This window comes from Kogia breviceps, chromosome 1, assembly GCF_026419965.1.
Source record: "Kogia breviceps isolate mKogBre1 chromosome 1, mKogBre1 haplotype 1, whole genome shotgun sequence".
NCBI classification, from domain to species: domain Eukaryota; kingdom Metazoa; phylum Chordata; class Mammalia; order Artiodactyla; family Physeteridae; genus Kogia; species Kogia breviceps.
Window position 1 is genome coordinate 85,087,531 of NC_081310.1, and position 23,113 is coordinate 85,110,643.

The 23,113-nt window shown below is 43.4% G+C and overlaps 1 protein-coding gene across 11 annotated transcripts in view; it reads right to left on the minus strand.

Annotated features, from left to right (window-relative positions):
- Positions 1 to 4,201: 4,201 nt before the first annotated feature.
- TPM3 (tropomyosin 3) overlaps positions 4,202 to 23,113 on the minus strand; it is a 28,057-nt gene continuing 9,145 nt past the window's right edge. For 2 of the 11 annotated variants that reach the window (XM_059072367.2, XM_067036971.1), the window contains 7 exons: positions 20,019 to 20,152; positions 18,171 to 18,288; positions 17,981 to 18,051; positions 16,631 to 16,706; positions 15,777 to 15,839; positions 15,529 to 15,598; positions 5,187 to 5,545 (listed from right to left, as the gene is read on the minus strand). In XM_059072367.2, coding sequence (XP_058928350.1) covers positions 5,463 to 5,545; positions 15,529 to 15,598; positions 15,777 to 15,839; positions 16,631 to 16,706; positions 17,981 to 18,051; positions 18,171 to 18,288; positions 20,019 to 20,152 — 615 coding nt within the window. In that variant the 3' untranslated portion in view covers positions 5,187 to 5,462. Of the gene's footprint in view, positions 5,546 to 6,778; positions 6,913 to 13,552; positions 13,749 to 14,484; positions 14,568 to 15,528; positions 15,599 to 15,776; positions 15,840 to 16,630; positions 16,707 to 17,256; positions 17,333 to 17,980; positions 18,052 to 18,170; positions 18,289 to 20,018; positions 20,153 to 23,113 lie in introns of those variants that run through there. The other 9 variants (XM_059072350.2, XM_059072345.2, XM_059072373.2 and 6 more) reach the window with 9 other exon arrangements.

Consider the following 23,113-nt stretch of genomic DNA (forward strand, 5'->3'; position numbering starts at 1 on the left):
TCCCAGGTCCAGGAAGATGCCACATGCCGCAGAGCAACTAAGCCCATGCACCACAACTACTGAGCCCCCGTGCTGAAACTACTGAAGACCGTGAGCCTAGAGCCCATGCTCCGCAACAAGAAAAGCCACCACAGTGAGAAGCCTGCCCACCGCAACAAAGAGTAGCCCCTGCTCAACACAACTAGAGAAAGCCCACGCACAGCAATGAAGACCCGATGCAGCCAAAGATAAATAAATGAAAAAAAATAAGTAAATAAAAATAAAAGCCATACAGATATTTCTGGCCTATCAATATGACAATATCAAGTGCCAGAAACTCAGGGACACAAACAGCCCTGGTCTGATTTTGGATACAAATAGCATTTCTCATTTTAAAATTTTATTTTATTTATTTTTTGGCTGCATTGGGTCTTCGTTGTGGCGTGCGGGCTTTCTCTAGTTGCTGCGAGTGGGAGCTACTCTTCACTGTGGTGCGTGGGCTTCTCATTGCGGCGGCTTCTCTTGTTGCGGAGCATGGGCTCTAGGCACATGGGCTTCAGTAGTTGTGGCACACAGGTTCAGTACTTGTGGCTCACGGGCTCTAGAACGCAGGCTCAGTAGTTGTGGCCCACGGGCTTAGTTGCTCTGCGGCATGTATGGATCTTCCTGGAGCAAGGCTCGAACCCGTGTCCCCTGCATTGGCAGGCGGATTCCCAACCACTGTGCCACCAGGGAAGTCCCACAAATAGCATTTCTTAAGCTGCTCTGGTCTAAAAGAGACTAGTGCAGTGCTTCCCAAACTTTAGTCTGTATGATAATCACCTGGAGAGCTTGTTAAAAATACAGATCCCTTGGTTCACTCCAGAGATTCTGATATATCAGATCTAAGGTGGGGCCTGAGAATTTACATTTCTAACAAACTCCCAGGTGATGCTGATGATGTAGATGCTAGATTCATAGATGACACTTTGAGAAGTACTAGTTTTTATACTGCCTTTTGCCTCACTCAAGACCAACCTCAGACCTTAACACCCAAGCTAGTTCTGATAAATAGTTCCTTCGTTTCACCATTGATTCAAACAATCAGAGTTTCCACTCTGTATCAGGTACCATGCCAGGGGCTGGATGCACCAAAAAAAAATGAAAAAAAAAAAATCACAGAATAGGATGCCACAATTGCAGGAATCCTTTTTTCTACCTCTTATCATTTGAAGCCAACACCGTCTCCGTTAACCATCTATAAAAGATATCAGATTACTCTACTCTTGATGAACTGTTACATAGTGTGTTTTGTCTCAACATACCTATCTCTCGAGCAAGAATAATACTGCTGAGGCGTATTGGTTGGGTAGATTCAGCAATGAGCACAGCTTTTTGGGAACAGAAGGTGCCATTTTCATATAAAGGCTCAACAGTTACTGCATCATGATGGGTGGAATGCCTGCCAGAATAAAATACTTAAGAGTATGAAATAAGAATGTGGGTTAAAATTAACTTTTGGTATAACATAGATTCCTATAGCTTTTCCATGTTACATACTACCAGGTGTATTTAAATGATTCTTTAAAGTAGAAACATTGCTTAGGGACACAAGATTTAAGTGGGAGAGACTGATCAGAACATTTTCCAGTGATCCCTTGTGCCAAGTTACATTCCTGCCTCAATATTTAAAATAAGATTTTTACTTTCTTCCCTCAGTATGTAAAAATAGGATTGATGTTGTTTTTCCAAAAATGAGAGACCTGGCTTCTCACACTCTGAGAAATGAATTTTCTCCGATCCTAGAAATTGGGCTGCTGCTAAGGTGGAAATGTTGCCCAAATTACGAGGTGTGAGTCCAACTCAAAATACAATTTTAAAAATCATTAATATTTTTAGATGGATGGAAGGAATGGCTTTCAGTGCTAGATTCATGCCTTCCATCACCCTCAGTCAGGAAATAAATCACACTGGACCATCCTATAAGCCTGATTCCCTTGTACTTCCTCATAAAATGCGAGGTGAACTTCTTACATTCTGGACAAACCTTAGTGTTTAAGTGATGGTAAAGGGAAATCTACTCCAATTAGGATGAGCCTTCTGATACTTTGGAACCCACTTCCGTTAGGTTCCCTCACACCTTAGGAAACCACACCATCTATGTTTGGGTCCTCTCACACCAGAAAATCATGTCTTTCCACCCCCAGTCAGAAAGTCATCCCCCCAGAGTTGATTACCCCAAAGTTGAGTGTACACTTTGAGAGTACTCTCATATAAGTGGGGAAACATAATATTACAGGCAGATCTCATCTCCACCCAAAATACACCTTCTCATATTATATGAAGTTTATACTTCATGGTGTCTATGCCTCAATTCACTCATCTGTAAAATGGGAATAATAATACTTCATAAGACTGTAAAAACCAAATGGGTTAACACATGCAAAGTGCTTAGTTAAGTATGCAATAATTCGTTGTATTTTTACACTGAAAACCCCACCTTATTTAGTTTGTAGAGAACTCACAACCTAAGCCTCTCTCGCCCCTCAATAAATTTCCTCACACCTTGAGAACTCCCTCTCTAGCTGTTTACACTCGCATTGGGTAGCCATCAATGCCTGAGGCCTCCAACACAGGGCTTCCTTGCGCCCTGATAGCTGTTCACACAGTGACTACCCCTCCCAAAACACAATAAGAAGGCCAGTCTCGCATCCTAACTGCTCATATAAGGCCCCACACATAAGCTGAAGACATCCCACACAACGAGGACAGGCCACTTCAGAAGGGCTGGCCGCTGAACTCCCACTGACATCCCGCCCCCAGCCCCTACGGGCAAGGGGCTCTTCAGGCCAAGTGACCGCAAAGCTTTCCTGTGGCGTCTTCGGTTGAGGAACCCCACCCATTCTTCCTGGGTGGCGTTGGGGGTGCATACCCTCGTGACCCTCCACCTCTCACCAAGTGTAGCAGCCCCGCTGCGCCTCCAGCAGGAAAGGAACCCGGCCTGGCTCCCGGCCAAAGGGCAATAACACCTGTGGCACGTTAAGTTTGTTGGCCAGGCTTCCAAGCAAAAAGAGAAGCAGCAACAGGAGGCGCTGCAGAGGCAAGCTGAACAGCCCGTCGCTTCGGGACCCGGGTGATCCAACAGCCTTCATGGCAACTGCCAGCTTTCGGTTCCCGCTCAACTACAGCTGCGCCCTCAGCCCCAACGTCAGCCAATCCGCAGGCGTGACGCCATCGGGAGGCGGGCCCTCGTTCTACGGGGAATTAGGGGAATGTTTTTATGAAGCGCTCCAGCAAGCTGTTATGGAAGCTTTACGGCACAAACCCAGCTACCCATCAAAAGGGCTACTTTCTTAAATATTGAGTGGCAGACTTTTTTAATAGTAAAGAACAAGCAGAGAAGTCTAAAAAAATAATCTCTTCCAGCTAAATTTCTCCTTCTGTTGCCTACTACGTGTTTGGTTCCTAGAGCAACTCCCCGTCCCTCCCTTTTTTGGCAATAATTTCCAGTCAGCATCGGCCCGTACATATAAACGGAAAATGTTTTCCAGTCTCTAGTATAGTATAAACAGCTGGACTTTGTCAAGGAATCTGTGTCATTTTCAGTAGGAAGTCAGTTTCATGTCCAGCCTCAAGGCCAGAGTGCAGGAAATGCCAGGCACTGGCATCTCACAGGCAGCTTAGAAAGCTATCCACTCACGCTGCCTGTGTGTAAGCAAATACTCTGAGAGCACCTCTTCTTAAATTAACTTGTTTTCTCCAAATATCCAACAGAGTATCAGCTTGAAGGCTGTCTCAGGACGGTTTACTAAAGCCACAAATGTATAGGAGTATGTAATCCGTGTCATAAATTGTTGAAGTTGTTTACGGAGCAGAGCCTAATAAATACAGATTTATAAGAAAGAATCAATACAGTTGTAAAGGAAATGTGTACCTCACCCTGAAGATGCCAGTATTAAGTAACCTGTAAAAGGTCCGGCACATAAATATTTCTAATCTTCACATTTACCCTAACAATACATATTATCTTTATTTTACAGATAATGAAACTAAATGACTGACATCAGAACACACAACAAAGGATCTGAGAGCTGAGTTCTGACCCCAGTTTTGGTCACCTTCCGAAGTGTGTGCTCTACATCAAATCCTGTTGCTTTCACCCACAAAGATCTGATTTTTACCCCAACTTCATAGCCCCTGTGTAGAAAACCCATTTGGATTAGGAAATAAAAGCAAGCACCTCTGAGGGTTGGAGGGACTGGTTCTTTATTTCAAAAAGACATTTATCAATGTTCAGTATCAAAACAGTTACACTATTGTTTTTTCTTTCTCCCAATCGGCCCCCAAAGAGACCACACCAAAGGGGAGTACATTTTAAGCCAATTAAGCTGTAGGATGCACACCTAACTGACCTCACTGAAACCTCACCAAAAAGGGGGGATTGGGTAGGGAAAGAAACTTTAAAAGATCAGCACACTGCCAGCCCAGACTGTAGAGAGCTCTCACAGCCAGATGGGGCGATCAGTGTGCCCCAACCCCAAAGAAGCAAAGTTTCAAAATAATATAAAATTTAAAAACAATTTTGTACATAAGCTATTCAAGATTTCTCCAGCACTAACTGATACAATGCACAATGAGATGGCACTTTTATTAGAGACAGCAGCTTCAGACCCAGAAAAGGGTGATGAGATGAGTTTCATATGGCTAAATCAGTGGTAAAACATAATTTTCTTTCCTTTCTTTCAAGGAGGCAGGAGAGCAAATAAGTGGTCGCCTCAAAATAAGGGGCACATGATCCATTCTGTGAGCGGCTGGGAACAGGGTAGAGCTGGGACAAAGATTTGGTCTCAGAGGTCTCACCATCTTGATTTCATCTGGTCACTTCTGGTGGAAAAAAAGTTGCCCAAAGATACCGTAAAGCTGAAAACCTGAACAGCACTTTTTTTTGGCTAACTCCTTCTGGAATCACCTTTCTGGTTTGGCGAGTGCTTTTTACAGAGCAATAAGGTTTCCCAGAATGGAGTCCTTCTCTGGGCCATTTGGCTCTCAGTAAGGCAGGCCCATACCTTTTCCCCTTCTCTACGGAGAGGGCAATATGCATTAAGCTGAAAAGTTACCTTCCAAAAGTGAAAAAGGGATTAGACTGCTGCTTCAAAACTATGGAATTATCTGGAATGTTTTACAAATGGCTGCTAAATCAACAACAGAAAAGGTAATTACAAAATGTGTACATCACAACATGCTTTTAAAGACACTTAGCATTGTGCTCACATTCCCTTAAATGTTGTTCCCAAAGGTGCTCAGCCTCTAGCCCAAATGGAATCTCTGGGGAGAGGCAAAGACAGTTTGGCGAAAAGGGCACAGGGGTGGGGGTGGGAGAGGTGGCGAAAGGAGAAAGCAGCCTTCCAGTTAAAGGTCAGCCCTCAGTTTAAAGGTCAGCTTCGGGCAGGCTGGCCTCAGCGGAGTCAGAGGGAGGAGCAGCGGCAGGATGGGACTGGGGTGCTCTACATCTCATTCAGGTCAAGCAGAGTCTGGTCCAGCATCCTTTGTGTACAGAGGTGCTCCTCTTTGGTGCATTTCAGTTTATCTAATGGGGGTAAAGGAGAGACGTTATAAAAACTAGAAGTAAATTTCAAGGTCTACCCGCTCTTGAGAATTGCTCCTGTTGCAGAGAAACTGCAGACTAATAAAGCAGCTGTCTTCTCAGCCACAGAAGTGAGCTATTGCATCACTCGGTTTTGCAGGGCCTCAGGCTTGCCTACTAAAGTTACAGGTATTGCTGTACTTCTGGGGGAGGGAGCTGGGGACCTTATCAGTCATTTCCTCTCCTCCCCACACCCAACTAAGGCTTTCAGCTTTCAGTCACTGAAGGAGGTGGCCTTAAACACCAGCCATCCACTCTTCTAGTCTCTGCCCATAGGACAACACCTACTCGAAATAGCTCGCTGGAGTCTGACACATTGAGAACAAGGATGGGCATGTTTCTACCAGTAGAAACAGCAGAACCTCAACTTGAAAAGAGTACAGGAGGATCCTCATGCACTACAGGCTTTCCTCAACAAGTAGAGAGGAAAGGAATAACTAGTGGGATAAATAAAAGAACCCCCATAGCTAAGTCAGAGAATCTCAAAAGAAAACAAAGTCAAGAATACGACAAAACATATCCTTGAAAGCAAAACCTTAACTGAGATTTTTGCAGAGCTATTCTTCAGAACTAGCCTGTGACATAGTTACTTACAATTAAACATAATACCAGGAAAAAGCAGCAAGAGGAAAAATGTCAGGAAGAAAACCGGCAGTTGAACATCACGGAGAATCAAAGCTTCCCAGCAAGTAAACCACTCACTGCTCTAGGGAGGTGGGGAAAATACTCTTCAACTCAGAGAAGGGGATGGCAACGCAGACCTATTCTTATCCCACACCCCTTTCTTTCCCTTCCCTTTTTTCTACCCAGTCAGAAGGGCCCATCCCTGGGCCTGCAGACGAAGCAGTTACAACATCTTGTCAAGTCAGTCCTTTTATTGTTAGAAAACATCCATGCAAGGGAACATATCCTACAGTCAGTGCACAAGTGAAAGAGCAGCAAGTAAGGGTGGAAAACAGAAAACTCTCCCAGGTTTTCTCACTATCTCTCAGGTCCCTCCCTTCACCACCCACAATCTCTTGAAAAGGGACAGAAAGGCAGTATTAATCTCAACTGTTCCCACTTTACAGTGCAGTTAGGAAGTCGACACTATTCTAACTGTCCCAACTAAAAAGCAATTTGCTTAGGGCAAAATAATAACTTTTAAAAGACAATCAGCTTTTTGCTGGGGTCCAGGTCAGTGGTGTGAGCCGTAAGCTCGGTTTAATGGGCATCAGTGAGCCCTGCCCATCAGTCACACAGATCATGCAGCGTTAGCTTCAGCTCATTAGAAAGCAGGCGGTTTCGCTCAAGTTGGCTGTAGAGACGCTCTGCAGCAGCAATGGAGAGGAGAGAAAACAAGAGAAGGAGAGGAAAAAGAGGAGGAGAAAGAGAAAAAGGGAAGGTTAGTAGAGTACCAGAAGTAAATTTTGAGACTTTCAACTACCTGGTATACATAACATGCATCTGTAAGGCAGGATGGATGCGAGGAGGATTAGGTCAGTTGGTGGAAAGACCAACAGAGGAATAAAACAAAAAATGCAGACTGACAAGATGAAAGAATGACATTTTGAGGGAGAAAAGTATCTCCTTCACCGTATTTATTCCCTGGGTTGAGAAACTGAGACAAGTGAAACATGGCAAAGGAAGGAATACACCTGGCTTATAAGAAATACATTTATAATAATCTGGGTAAGGAACCAGAGTGAATGGTTGAACATTTTTCTGTAAAAGCATTCAGTACATCATTATGAATGGGAGGACTGGGATAAATATCCCTACACTCACTCAATCCTGTACTTTCTAATGCTTCTTGTTGTAGGTGTTGGGTGACAGGCCCATCATAGTGGCACAGCGAATCAAAACCCAACTTCACCTTTTCTAAAAGAACCCCAAACCTGTCCGAGCCAACAGTGTGTCCAGCCAGCCCCAGGTAAGGTGAATTACTGGTACAAGCCAATCAAGACTATCCTGTTCTTCCAGCTCACTGGCAGCTTGAGGGGATCATGTGATCCAGTTTTGGCCAATGAGATGTAGGGGATAGTCTGTCCGGGACTTCTGGAAAAACTTTGGCTTTCTTTCTTGCCTTGAACATGGATGTGATGACTAGAGTTGCAAATTTCAACCTTAAAAGAAAGGGCCGTGAGAATCACAGAAATCCCAACTGTATCAGGCCACAGTTGCTCAAATCAAGACTTTTTATTATGAGAGAAAAATAAGTCCCATATTTATTTAAGCTGCTATTAAGATGCTTCTTATAACCAAAAGCATTCCTGATACAAGTAATTAAGTGCTCAAATCCCCTGGCTTTATCTGGATTTTCTACTTGGAGCACATCTTAAAGAGGTGTAGAATGGTGATCGTTTTGTAATGCATAGAAATACCAAATCACAAAAAAAAAAAAAAAAAAAAAAGAAATATCAAATCACTATGTTGTGCACCAGGAACTAATGTAGTGTTGTAGGTCAATTATACTTCAACAAACAAAGCCATAGAAAAGAGATCAGAGTTGTGGTTACCAGAGGTGGGGAGTGAGGGGAGGGGGAACTGGATGAAGGTAGTCAAAAGGTATAAACTTCCAGTTATAAGATAAAGTACTAGGGATGAAACGTACAACATAATAAAAAAAATTTTTTTTAATAAATAAAAGAGGAGGTAGAGAGAATCCAAATCCATGTGTCCAACACAGAGGTAATGGCAATTGGGGATGGATCTTCCTGGTCTACTCCTGGTCAGCCTCTGGTGTTCATAAACAAGTTTCTTTCTATGTTTTACAGTCTGTTTCAAAATGGTCTCAGGACCTCAATATGAAAAAGACTTTTCTGCCTTGCATCTGTGGGCTGACTGTGGGCACTGCTCAGGTACCTTGCCTTCTGGGCTGATGTTTTCCCAGTTCTACCTGGAAGCTGGGGGCCAGTATGTTCCCAATAATACTTGTCACTCTGTGTACCCAATCAAAACAGAAAGCATCGGGGCTTCCCTGGTGGTGCAGTGGTTGAGAGTCCACCTGCCAATGCAGGGGACGCAGGTTCCTGCCCCAGTCCGGGAAGATCCCACATGCCGCGGAGCGGCTGGGCCCGTGAGCCATGGCCGCTGAGCCTGCGTGTCCGGAGCCTGTGCTCCCGCAACGGGAGAGGCCACAACAGTGAGAGGCCCGCGTACCACAAAAAAACAAAACAAAACAAGACAGAAAGCATATACGTACAAAAAGATCCTGGGCGGAATAACCAAAAAACAAGTGTCGTATTAAGGGGCAGAATTGGAGTGAATTTTTAAAATTGCACTTCCCACTAAACCAGTATCTCAATAGGAGGAATACTGCCCCTCCCCTCCACTAGAGGGGAATTTAGAAATGAATAATTGTCACAATAACTGGAAGGCCCTACAGGTTGGGCAGGGTACAGCAATAAATAGGATTGTTCTGTATATCCCAGAATTATCCTGGCTTAAAGGACTAAAGTTCATCATTGAGAAAAACTGTACTAGTCTATACTAGTCCATGAGGCCTGGGATTCAACCTGTCTTATTCACTGGGGCAACTCTGACAAATAGTAGGGGTTCAAATTATGTTGAACTCTCATTTCTTGAACTTTCTGGTGTTATATTACATATAAAGACCATATGCAACCTGACTGATCCATAGCATCTATATCCAAGTTAGTCAGTGTGACTCCCACATCCTTCTTGGGAAAGAAGGGTGTTATTAGGATCATATCCCTAAAAACAGCCGGTTCAATGAGGGTTTTGTTCCACTTAGGGAAGAAATAAAGAGACAGAGAAGAAGTGGGAGCATTTTATTGCCTAATTAAATCCCAGAACTTATAGTTCCTTAAGAATTGCAGAAGGTCAGAAAGATAAATGTGGTTGTTCTCTCACCTTAAACTTAGTAATAAGTAAGGTTTCTGTTATTTCTAGTAACTAAAAATTCAGGACCAGACACTAGTTCATTAAAGTTCTTGGTTCCCGGGCTTCCCTGGTGGCGCAGTGGTTGAGAGTCCGCCTGCCGATGCAGGAGACACGGGTTCGTGCCCTGGTCCGGGAAGATCCCACATGCCGTGGAGCAACTAGGCCCGTGAGCCATGGCCGCTGGGCCTGTGCGTCCGGGGCCTGTGCTCCACAACGGGAGAGGCCACAACAGTGAGAGGCCCGCATACCGCAAAAAAAAAAAAAAAAAAAGTTCTTGGTTCCCTGATAAGAGCAAATGAAACAAACAACTAAGCCAGAGAATCCCCATTTGGTCTGATTTTCCTTTCAGGGAATAATCCCATGGATGCTACACATCCTTCACTGGTCTGAATCAGGTCAATTTCATTCTGTAACAGGAAAAGGAAAAGGGATGGGGGTGCTTGGAGTAAAGGGAACTCTATCAATTTTAAAGCCTCAAAGTTCAAGGAATGAGGTAGAAAAAACAGATTTTGCTCCTTTTTTTTTTTTTTTTAAACTTCCCCCTCATGTTAAGGCTAAGGAGTATTCAATATGTGAATGGAAGAAACTGGGTGTGACTAAGACAAGGTTGCCTAACATAACAAACAGGTCAGTTCCACCCATCAGGTAACTTGGGGTCCAGTCACATTTTGTTTTATTCCTGATCCCAACAACAGTAATGAGGAAGGGAAGAAAGGACTCCAACACAACAGCCTGTGGTTCTTTCTTAGAAATTAAGATAAGGAGAGAAGTTAAGAGATGAAGCACTTTGCTCTGAGATTATCAATGATGCTTCACCCCATTCCCATAGCTAGTCCTGGCTCAAGTAACATAGGATGGTTTCTATAAGGATACAAAGCATTAAACAAAAGAGTGAATTTATCATGGTACAGTATTTCAAATTTCACTCTGCTACCCTGGCTTCTTGGTCTCTGTCCTTGCTCACACGAGTCATGCCATGGGGAAAGACAGGAGCTACCAAAGTATAACACCTCATTTTTCTTCTAATCTCTCTCTACTCTCTCTTTCCTTTGTAAGAAGCCTTTCTCTGTACCAAAGTCAACTAACTCCTTCTGCCTACATACTAAAACATCTAGAATTGTACTATTCAATGAATGCAGCAGCCATTAGCCACATGTGGCTAATTAAATTTAGATGAACTAAGAGTAAATAAAATGAGAATTTAGCTTCTAGGTCACACTAGCCACACTGAGTGTTCAACAGCCACATGTGGCTAGTGGCTACTATACTGGAAACCACTGCCAATAGTTCTATTGGACTTTGTATAGACTATAGACTATACTTCATGCCTTTGTTTTCTTTCCACCAATTCACTCTTCTGTCCCTTGATATATGGCTCCTCTCCTTGTCCTTAATGTCCAGTATATACCCTCAGATTAATAAAACACCAGTGACAAGGTCCTATTTTCAGTTATCTTCCTTCTCTACCTGAAGTTGAGAATCACTGGAAATCACCCAGCCTTGAAGTTTTTAAAGTATCAAAGTTACTCGTTCTCTTTCTATCCCTCCAACCAATTCCACTTGGCTTCGTCCTCTACACAGATTTTCCTCTATTTTTTTTTTACATTTGCAATTGTCTTTTAGGGTTCAAATTTACTTCCATGGCCTAAACTGCCTGCCAACCTCATGGATTCCCAAATCTCTCATATCAATTTCTCCCCCTCAAGTCTTAGGATTTTGTTCATCTTGGATACCTGCCAGTTTTTCAGACTTATATCGTTCTCTACTTTCCTGTGCCTCCCCAAACCAAGACCACGTGACCGCCTACACCTTTAATACTATCATTTTCCTAGGCTCCAAGCCAGTCACCCTTGACACTTCCTTCTTGCATTTAGTGACCAGGCCCTTCACAATGACCAGGTTCAGCACCATCCCCTACTACCACTACTCTAGTTCAGATTATTATCTCTGGGAAACTGCAATAACCTAACCCAGTATTTCCTAAAGTGTGTTACAGTTACTGCTAGTGATAATGTGAGAAGACTGCAGACAGTATACGTTTGTGAACTTAAAAAAAATTTATTAGCTGTATTATTTTAATGTGCATTAGCAAAAAACACTAGCACATGTCAAAACTTTTGATTTTCAAATTAGAATTTTGTAGCATAAGAACAAATCTGAAAAGAAGTAAATTAAAAAAATAATGTAGGCTGCATGTGAATATGGCAAAAGCCATCAAAAGTGGTATGCAAATGAATGAAATTTGGGAATCATTGTCTTAATGGATCACTTTGATAATCTACTCTTCTAACATATTTGTAGCTGCCAAATTAACTCTTCTTATATGCTACTCAGAACATATCCTTGTTCAAAATCTCCAGTGGCACCCCATTACCTACAAAATATAATTAAAACTCCCCAGCCTGATACAGCACATACCTGTTCCCTACTCTAACTAAATGTTATAGCTCTGGTGTCCTTCCCAACTCTATGCCTTTATTCTTTTGCTTCTCTTTAATGAAGATAGTCAATATCCACTTTCCTTCAACCAGATTCTGGTTGTCAAAAATCCAATCTTTTGGAATCCAATAAAAATGAAGAGGAAAATTTTAACATGTTTATTAAGTACCTTTTACGTGCCTCCTATCATGAGACCTTCCTAATCATCTCCATTGCAATCAACCTCTTCCCCATCTCTGAACTCCCACAAAACTTTATTATTTGGGGCACATATCACACATCATCTTTAGTTTTTTGATTTTTTTTGCAGTACGCAGGCCTCTCACTGCTGTGGCCTCTCCCGCCGCGGAGCACAGGCTCCGGACGCGCAGGCCCAGCAGCCATGGCTCACGGGCCTATCCGCTCCACGGCACATGGGATCCTCCCGGACCAGGGCACGAACCCGCGTCCCCTGCATTGGCAGGTGGACTCTCAACCACTGCGCCACCAGGGAATCCCCATCTTTAGTTTTATATATATGTTCTCTTTCCTACTGGATTCTGAGCAATCTGAGAGTAGGGATGATGCCTCCATCTTTGGTTATTCCCCACCTTAATACCCTGTGCCTAAATTAATAATAACTTAACCTGTACCTTAATCACAGAGGCTGTGTGGCAAAAAAAAATGGTATAGACAGAAAGAAAACTGAATTTGATGAGACCTAAAGTTTTACAGTAGGGAAAACCTCTCTACCTGGCTGTATCTGCTTAAAAGAAAGGCAAGTTTTAAATATATACTCCACTGAGAAACTGAAATACTAAGTGAACAATACTTAGGTGCTTAGATAACTACAACCAATGACTACACTACCCAGATTAAACCATCTCTGCTATGTAAATTAGCATAGGAATTTCCGAAAGGTTGATATTTAATTCCACAACATAAACTAGGAACAACTTACTAGAAGCAATTAACCATATTTATGCATGTAATAAATTACTACCTTGTGTATAATATTTGAAATATGTATGATTGTTTTTATTTTTCCAGTAACAATCATTTATCACTTGTTGTATATCCCAGTAGCACATACTAGCAGGCAAATGGTAGTAAGCCTCAAGTATGTAAGAAAGGTTTAAAAGAAAACATAAAACTGCTGGAAATTCTACCTATTACGTGTTTTCTGTGACTTGGGATAATATAATTAGTCAATTTTAGTGGTAACATATTTGGGTTCATCAGGTATTCCGAGGATGCACCAGTTGAACCACTGGTAAAACAGTAGAGAATATATATTGGGAGTACTTCTGTGGTCTCTCAAAGGAGGAGAACCTAAAGAGAAGACAAACATTCCAGATGGGATGATTTAAGAACCTGGAAGTAAAGGACTTAGATGATCTTATTCAGCTTGAGTGTAAGACTAGAGCTCCTATTCTAAGGAACTTCTCCTAGTCTACCACTCTGATAGATTCAGATCAGTTGAATTTAAATGTCAAGAAAAAATAGACACACACAAAAGTGGCTTTGATTATATAAGTCAGAGGAGGGAGAGCCTACAATAGCTGCTCCCCACATCACACCCCCAAGGCTCCTTTTTAGGGACAGCAGCAGCTTTGTCAATGACACAAATGCAGGGTGGCATGAGGCTTCCGGCAGCTTAACATTTTAATTTGGGATGAGGGGTGGAAGAGAATACATAAGTTGCTTTGTGGTACCCCCGCCCATCCTAATGCCTTGGGGGTCAGCCAGGCTGACCCAAATGGAATCCAGAGGGAGAGTGGGGCGTTGGGTTCCCCGAAGAAAGGGGGTAGATCCAGAACAGAGCAGAAACGGTGATAATTATCTGTGTGAAAAAGTAAGGAGACTCTAGGTGAGAAGGACTAGCATCAATCTAGACAGCAATCTGGGAGAAAGGAAGAGGACAAAAAGGAAGAGGTGGCAGTAGGAATGATAAAAGAGAGCCAGACACTACAACATGAGTTATTTGGCTTCTTTTCAGGGTTAGTGGGAAAAAGGCAGATTAGCATCAAGGATCAGGGATCCACAGCAAACAGATGAAGTCCCCAACAACTTTTTTTGGTGCTTTTTACTACCTGGCTTGCTCTGGGACTCAGCTCGATTTTTAGGTGAATTTGGTATTTCCAATCATGGGTGTTTCCCCTAAACTTTAATACCAGGGCATCATATACACCCATGAAGTCTGAATTTTGTTTTAAGATGCTAGGGCCCAAGTCACTGGCTCTCTGGGCCCTAGTTCCTTAAATTATATGATGACATGAGTCTATCTTCATCAGTAGCCCTTCTGAGACTAAATTTGAGAAACAGATAGAAAAATCCTGGTGTCATAATGAAGGGACTATGAATAAAAAATATAAAAATTATATGTAGATCAGGGTGCTACCACTGATCCTGGATTAAATGCCTCCCCAGCTTTTGCCAACAAGTAACCAGCACCAGTGTTTTAAAGATAAGAGTGGAGATTCTAGTTTTCAGAAGACAAAACCAGAGCACACTATGCACAGCCTACACCCCCACCCACCCACAAGCCAAGGTCCCAGCCCCACTCTGCTGTCAGATAGTTACATAGAGGTCATGTCATTGAGGGCGTGGTCCAGCTCCTCGCTAATGGCCTTGTACTTCAGTTTCTGGGAATAGAGCTCATCTGGACAGGCACAGGAACCACAGGGAGGAATGAGGGGACAGAGTAAAAGGTATCAGAAGCAGATGAAGAGAGGGAATCATTAGAAATTAGGGAAAGTGTGACCATGGGTCTAATCCCACAGTTAGGAGAACATCTATCCTGGTTGCCATGACTGGCCATTTTCAGATCCACTGTCCCCAGGACCAACAGGACTTCTTGATGCCTCTAATCAACTGCAGTAAAGGTTGAGAACCTGGGCATAGTCATGACTAGAAGTTCCAATCACCAAAGGCACTCAAGAGGATACCACTCCCACCCAGTTAACCCAATTCTTAGCAGTGATAATGCTGAATTTAACAAACATAGAAAAAGGAGAAAATACACACTAATATTCAGACACTTCTTCTTTACCTACCCATCGTGACCAATACTGTTGGCCCCTTTGCTCTACAGGTTGCCTCTGCAAAACTCTCCCAAAGAATATCCTGCTACCCAGGGTGTACCAAAGGAGCATATCTCAGAGTTCTCAGAGCAAAGTACAAACTTTCCCTTGTTAGGGTAGATGCAGTTGCCAAATTATGGGGGCAGGAAGTATTTAGAAAGCCCCTGGCATCCGTCAGCTCTGAGAAGTGGTCATTCCACTGCTGCATCTCTTGGTGAGGTCCCCCACAACTTCAGTGGTGAACAAGATTGCCAAAAGTAGCCATGGGGTGACATGGAGGTACCTGCTATTACCAGTCTCCTCCAAGGGAAGGATGCAAATTCCAGAATATTAGGTAAAGTCTTATTACAGGAAGAGTAAGTGTAAAAATCCACTTCCAGGATTTGACCCACTTCACCTAGCTGTGGCACAGGGCAGGGCATAGGATGCATGCCAAGTCATTACCAACTCCCTTTGGTGTACAGGGGAAGAGGCTAACGGCCAAAGGGCAACGTCATCCTCTAGATTTCTTTATTTTAATCCCTCACCCAGGCTCCATACCTTCCAAATCATCAATTGTCTTTTCCAGCTTGGCTACCGATCTCTCAGCAAACTCAGCACGGGTCTCTGCCTGGGGGAAACATGAAATCAGTCAGAATCAGAGATGAGTAAGACAGAGAAGGATCTCTACTTCTTCCACCTTCTACTTCTATACCTTTCAGAACCAAAACCAGCTAGTCTAAGTCTACATTAATGCCTTACATGCCTCTAAATGTTTTGGGTCCTTCCTTATAATCCCCTCAGCTCACCTCCTTGAGTTTATCAGTAAGAATCTTTATCTCTTCCTCATATTTGTCTTCTTTTTGAGAGTACTGTAAGAGAAGTAGAATAAACATTTCAGAATAGAAATTACTCACACAGACAATACCCCCCTCCTGACATTTACTTTTATACTGAACATCCTCTTGGATTTAATGCGCTGAATGATCCATGAGAAAGAGCAAGGCCGCTTTGGGACAACAGTCCTTAAAATCCATAAATCAATGTCCTTAGAGCCATGATACCCTCAGAATCCTCTAGAACCTTTACTTATTTTTAAAATTTTTTTATTTTTGGCTGAGTGGTATGCAGGATCTTAGCTCCCCAACCAGGGATCGAACCTGTGCCCCCGGAATTGGGAGCATAGAGTCTTAACCACTAGGCCACCATGGAAGTCCCTAGGACCTTTATTTTTAAAATGGACCTAAGCTTTGATCTTATTCAGATCAACCCAGGAATGTATTCTTCCTGCCTCCAGGTTAATGAGTAGGTGTGGTGACACCTTGAGGCCACATGGCTGAAAGAGTCCCACAAGAAGATAAAGACAAGTCATCTGTCTTGATTGCTCATTAGGTCTCAGATCTGATACTATTTGTTGCCCCCTTCTGTCAGCATAGCAGTATCAGCCAGAGGAGAACATGACCCCAGTCACCTGAGACCAAGAAGTTATTTTAACTACAGCAATCAAAGAGCACAGGAATTAACATTAAACCCAGAATCTGGAGAGAGAGTAGGTGGATACTTCTCACTGGATTATATAAGGAATGGGTTTCTCCAGTCTTTCATCAAGGGCAGGGCTGGGCCCAGGCCCCAAAGCCTGTCACTTTTACAAACCAGCCCCTACCTTCTCCGCCTGAGCCTCAAGAGACTTGAGGTTGTTGGTGACATTCTTCAGCTCCTCCTCCAGCTCAGAACACTTACTGTGAATATTTTAAATACCGTAGGAGAGGAAAGGGGAAGAAGAGAATAAAAAAAAGGAGAGAGACACACAGACATGAATTGTACCTATATGTAGAGAGAGTTGGAAGGCATACTGGGGAAAAGAGAAGTTCCCAGGTAATCTGAGCAAGTATCAACCCTCCTCCCTCTACCATAGAACATGTCAGGAGCTAGACCCTCCTGGGCTGGGACTCAGAATTTTTGTATACTAATAAAGAAAACACTTGACAGAAATCACTACCAGAAACAAATCATAACTGCTACCTGGGGTGGAGGTGGGAACGGATGCCCAACCCAAATAGTCCCCCAAATCACCCAAGGGAAGGTGAGACCCTGTGGAGAGGCAGTGAAGCAATTAGGAAAGAAGAGATGACAGATGCCAAGTAAGTGGAGAGGAATGGAGCATTCCATGAAGAGATGAAAAAGCACTCAACAAATCAACCAGTGGAGGGGAGGCAGCTGCAAAACAAAACAAAACAAAACAAAACCACACCATATGTATAACCTCTCTGTGGGTTCAATGGTTAGTACCTTTTCTTCAGCAGCACTCAGACACTTCAGGTTCTGGTCCATCAGTCTGATCTGCTCATCCATCTCTCGGCAACGGCTGTTAGTGATAGTCACAGGGATTGCACAAGCCAGGTTGTGGGGAAGGAGAAAGGTCAAAAAGGAACACAGCAAGGAAACAAGCAGCAAAATGGAAAAAAAAATTTAAAAATAAAAAAATGGGAAGAAAACATCACCATGGTCATGATATGTCACGTCTAGGAGAGGGGAATGCAAGGGAAGCACAAATAAATATGCATCAGCACGGACTTTGTTAAACAAGGCCCAGAAGGTGCCAACAGGAGAGCAGGTCATGCCTGCCTTTGCCCTGAAGTTCCCCAGCAGCTTGGCAAAGTGGTAAAAACAGAGACAGATCTTAAGTCGGCACAGCCACTTCAATGCCTCAAGGAGAAGCAGAACCCAGTTGGAAGGACCCAGTAGGGCCTGCCGGTTAACAGTTCACCATTTTTTTAGGTTTCATTTTCCTCTCAATGAAGAAGCCTCATTTGTCACTTGTCACTAGTTAAGAGAGTAAGAAAGCCCAAAGCCATTCTTAGGGCTTTAAAAAAAAAAAAGCATTCTAGATGACTCCCACTCTCTAGGTCCTGTTTAACAAGGTTGAAGGAATGCTAGTTTATTCACATTAGTGCCCAAGCCAAAGGGGAAGGAACAGAATGGTATGGCAAGATTTGGGGAGCAAGATACTCACGACTCTGCCAGCTCAGCTCGCTCCTCTGTGCGTTCCAAGTCTCCCTCAATAATCACCAACTTACGAGCCACCTACGGGACAAGACGCAGGTACAGCTCAGTGAAGCAAAGAAGGAGCCATTTCCCTCTCGTGATTCTTTTCAGAAGCCCAGTATCGCTGAAGAGAGAGGGACAAGCTAAAAGCGTCTTACCTCTTCATACTTCCTATCTGCCTCTTCTGCAATGTGCTTAGCTTCTTTGAGTTGGATTTCCTGGAGTTCCATTTTTTCTTCATCTTTTAAGGCTCGGTTTTCAATAACCTTCATACCTCTGCCAGAAACAACACGGACAGATGTGGCACTGACAGCCTGGGGAGCCTGTCATCAACTCAACTCCAAGGGACCCAGAATTGCACCTTTTAAAGCCCATTCCTCTCTGCTTGCCACTCAAAAAGAATTTCCATAGCACCCTCCCACCTTAGTTTAATTATTTTGTTTAAAACTTTCTTATAAAAATAATACACTTATTAAGAAACTAAATATTTAAGTGTATAGTCTAAAAGCATAAAGCAAAAAGTAAGCTTCCCTAATTCTAGTCCTGCTCATCAGAAGTAATCTCTTAATTCATAATCCTTCCAGAAATGTTTTATATGCCAAAAATCTCATCTCCATTTCTCCACACCCCAAAGGAATCATACTACAGCGCTCTGCAACTGGTTTTCCTCACTTTCTATAATTTGGACATTACTCTGTAGTAGTACACACATAGCTGTCTTATTTATTTTCACAGCTGTACTGTGTTAATGTACTCCCAACAGGGTATTTTTAATTCTGAAAGTCTTAGTTTGATCCCATCCAAGTCATCACACACCTTTGTTCTCGTTTAACTCACAAGTGACAAGGAGCCAACTGGCTATTTTCGACAAAAATGAGTTGGTTCAAGGACTGTGGTTCTCAACCCTGGGCACATATTAAAATTATTGGAGGAGGGAGTTCCCTGGTGGCCTGGTGGTTAGAATTCTGGGTTTTCACTGCCGGGGCCTAGGTTCGATTCCTGGTTGGGGAACTGAGATCCTGCAAGCCTCTCAGCGCGGCCCAAAAAAAAAAAAAATTATTGGAGGAGCTTTAAAAACATCAATGCCCAGATCTCTTTTGCAATGGATTCTAACTAATCTGGGATGGGACCCAGGCATTCCGATTTTATATATATATATATATATATATATATATATATATATATATATATATATATATATATATATATATAGTAAATTTATTTATTTATGGCTGCGTTGGGTCTTCGTTGCTGCACGAGGGCTTTCTCTAGTTGTGGTGCGCGGGCTTCTCATGGCAGTGGCTTCTTTTGTTGCAGAGCACGGGCTCTAGGCACACGGACTTCAGTAGTTGTGGCACGTGGGCTCAGCAGTTGTGGCTCACGGCCTCTAGAGCGCAGGCTCAATAGTTGTGGTGCACAGGCTTAGTTGCTCCACGGCATGTGGGATCTTCCCGGACCAGGGCTCAAACCCGTGTGCCTTGCATTAGCAGGCGGATTCTTAAACACTGTGCCACCAGGCAAGTCCCTGATATATTTTTTAAACTCCCCAAAGATCCCCACCACACACTCCCATGATTCTAACAGTGCAGCCAGGGTTGAGAGCTTATTAAAACACTGATTGCTGGGCTCCACCTCAAGAGTCTGATTCATAGATGAGGGGTAGGGGCTGCTGAGGATTTGAGTTCCTACCAAGTTCCCAGGTGCTGCTGGTCTGGAACCTCACTTTGAGAACTGCTATGGGTAGGTGCTGTCTAAGTGGAGGCCATCCTGGTGACCCCATTTAAGGATTATTAGGTCAATTTATAGAGAAACACCAATTATAAAAGGGTCACAGGTCCAGGTAACCCCTACTCTGTCAGTCTTCATATGGAGAGAATATGCAGAAGGAAAGAAGAGCCTATAAAGATAGGTTACGGTTTTAAAAAACAGGTTTATAAGAAACCTGTTTGATCAGAGCCATTATGAACTTCTTTTGAAATCCACACTTCATCAGGCCCTCTACACACCTCTCACTCTCATCAGCAGCTTTCTCAGCTTCCTCCAGCTTTTGCAGGGCAGTGGCCAGGCGCTCTTGAGCACGGTCCAGCTCCTCTTCAACCAGCTGGATCCTACGGTTCAAGGAGGCCACCTCAGCCTCAGCCTGTGTTTAAATGAAAGAATAGGAAAAGGAAACAGAGGCATGGTGAAAAGAAACTGAACTAATTATGACACTAAGATTGGGGTTGACTACCACAAGGAAGCCAGAGCCTTGCAGGGTAGAACATGTCTTAACTCAGATGCACATAAGACCTAGCAGACATGATTTTATATTCTATAATATTACATGTATTTTCCTCCCTTTCCCATCAATGAATTCCCATTTTTTCCACAGGAAAAGTGTTTTTAAAATTCAGCTCCTTGCCCAGCCCAGTGTCAGTCAGTACCAGTTCAAATTCCTGAACACGCTAGTGTCAGAAAAGGTAGCCAGTGAAGGGGTCCTTCTGCCTAAGCTCTGGCTTAAAGGTGTATCTCACTCTGCAGCAGCTTTCTCCTAAGTGTCATATAAAGTGGAAAAATAAGAAAGGTTTCTTAAAGAGGAATCTTGGATTATCTATTAATTTGTTGCTTAACTCAAGTTGTTAACCCTCTGATCACCTTACCCTAACACCAGGAGGATGATTAGCCAAAAGAATAATGTTTTCCAGAAGAAGCTTCCAGAACAGAAAAAGCAAAAGGATGGAATATTGGGATACCTACCTCCCACCCTTTCAATTTGCCCCCTCCTCCCACCTTTTAAAAGTTGGCTACAAGGAGCTTCTTCTGGCTAAAATTATCTGCTCTGATGGCATTACCAAAAAAACTGGGGGCAGAAGAGAATGTTTCCTTCATGCCCACCACCACCCCTCCAAATTTCTGAATTGTGACTCCTTTCTATTCCTCAAGTCATCCCTTTAGCCTAACCCTCCAGTACGGCATATGACAATCCTTTCCCTGGCCTCCCTCCACCCCACAATAAAGCACAGGCTAGAGTCCAAGTAATCCCATGCCTCCTCCTTGGCAATGGAATAAGAAACAAGGAAAGAAGAAGGCAGCTGCATGTGCATGAATTCTACTGGTAGAAAATCCTCTCTCCTCTGACTGCCTTTCCCCTCCCACCTTTGCTGGTGGCAAGTACACTGACAGCCACAATCGCACAAGAATTTAATCTGCCCTGCACGCTCCCCAGTTCAGATGCTTATCCAAGTGCTTGGTAAACACGATCTCTCTTCTACAGCCCAGATTGTGCCTGAATTCTATTACCCTGATTTCCTCCTGGCAGTCAGAGGTGGGGGTAGCTAGAGAAATAATCTGGGCCACCAGCCCCTATGGGAAGGGATATAGCCCAAAACACTCCTGTTAAGAATCAGGTAATTTGGCATAAAAATTTCCAAATACAAACATGGAAGATTTAAGGCACTACAGGGGCTAGGGCTATATAACCACTGACCTACAGGAAAAGAAAATCAAGACATCTATATAAGCTGAAATTATTAAGAAACCATTTGTGTCTCTATTCAAAATATCACAAAGACAAGTATTCTCTGGTCCTGTCTCAGGAAACCAGATGCGCCCTAGGACAACACACATTTTGCCTCACAAGCTCAAAAAGGCTGACAGGTCAAGATTATGAGAACAAGTCTGCCTATCAGCCAAGAACTATGAAACACTGCCAGTACAATGATTTATCCCACCCTGCTCCCTTCAGATGCCTAGAACTGGAAAAAAAAAAAAAAAGAAAGAAAAAAGAAAAGAAAAGAACAACATGGAACCCAGATTTGAAGGAAGCTCATGAAATCTAAGTCCCCACCCAGCTCACCAGAAGTTACCCAAATGAAGTTAAAGATAACAGGCTATGGGGGCGGGAGTGTAGTTTCCATGACAACAAGCTGGCTCGGGCAGTTTCTCCCACAAATCAGCATTTACAATAGAATTCTTCGCAAGGCTGAAAAGGGAGGAGGAGAAAACACATCTTGATGTCCTAACTACAGCATGTGCACATTGAACAAGCCTGTACCCAAAACAGAACCCAGGATGGGAGTCCCAGCAACAACTTTGGAGACCCTGGTGGGGAGGGAAGGGAGGAGGGCAGTCACTGTTCTCTTTTTTCTCCTCCCACAGAGGATCAGTTCTCTTTACAATGAAAAAAAAGCTTGCAAAATCAAGATCTGTTTAATGTTTAAAGGAACAAGGGAAGACACCTACCTGACTTTTCCTTCCGGCCAGAACCTATGCACAATGCCTATCCCTTTCAGGCCAATCAAGTTGTACCAAGAGATTGAGTGGAATTAACTTCTGCAGATGAGAATGGGAAACATGGCCCTGGGAAACATTAACTTTATATGCTCTTCTGTCATCCTAGGTTTAGCATGCCTAGATGTGGTTTTGATCTTTCAGCCTGCCCACCTCTGCCCAGCTTGGAGGTACACTGTGAGGTCCTTCCTTCAGGTAATAATAGGATTCTCCATTACCCAAGAAGCAAAAATCCCAAGGCCAGAGAGGGGAACACAACAGTGATTCAGTCACATCAGAAGATGGCTCGGGCTTCCCTGGTGGCGCAGTGGTTGAGAGTCCGCCTGCCGATGCAGGGGACACGGGTTCGTGCCCCGGTCCAGGAAGATCCCACATGCCGCGGAGCGGCTGGGCCCGTGAGCCATGGCCACTGAGCCTGCGCGTCCGTAGCCTGTGCTCCACAACAGTGAGAGGCCCGTGCACCACAAAAAAAAAAAAAAAAAAGAAGATGGCTGACAACAGCTTCAGCTATGAAATGAGTTTGGTTTAAATGCTACCATCCTCCACACTGAAGAGATTCCCCAAGCATGCTATACCCGTCAAGGCAAGAAACAGGCAGGGGACTGGTGTTCAGAGGCAGATCAGGGCCAAGGACAGAAGGGGATTAGCCTAAATCTGGCATTCTGCCACTCTGGGGTTTCTCTTTTTAGACAAAAGCCACATATGAAATTCAAAGGAAAAGAGTAATGGAAAAGTTAAGATTGAGCCCTATGAGTAATGGACCGCCCCAGTTCACTGTGTTCACAAATATATCTACCCAGGGAGATACTGTGTCCTTGGGGACTTTAAATTT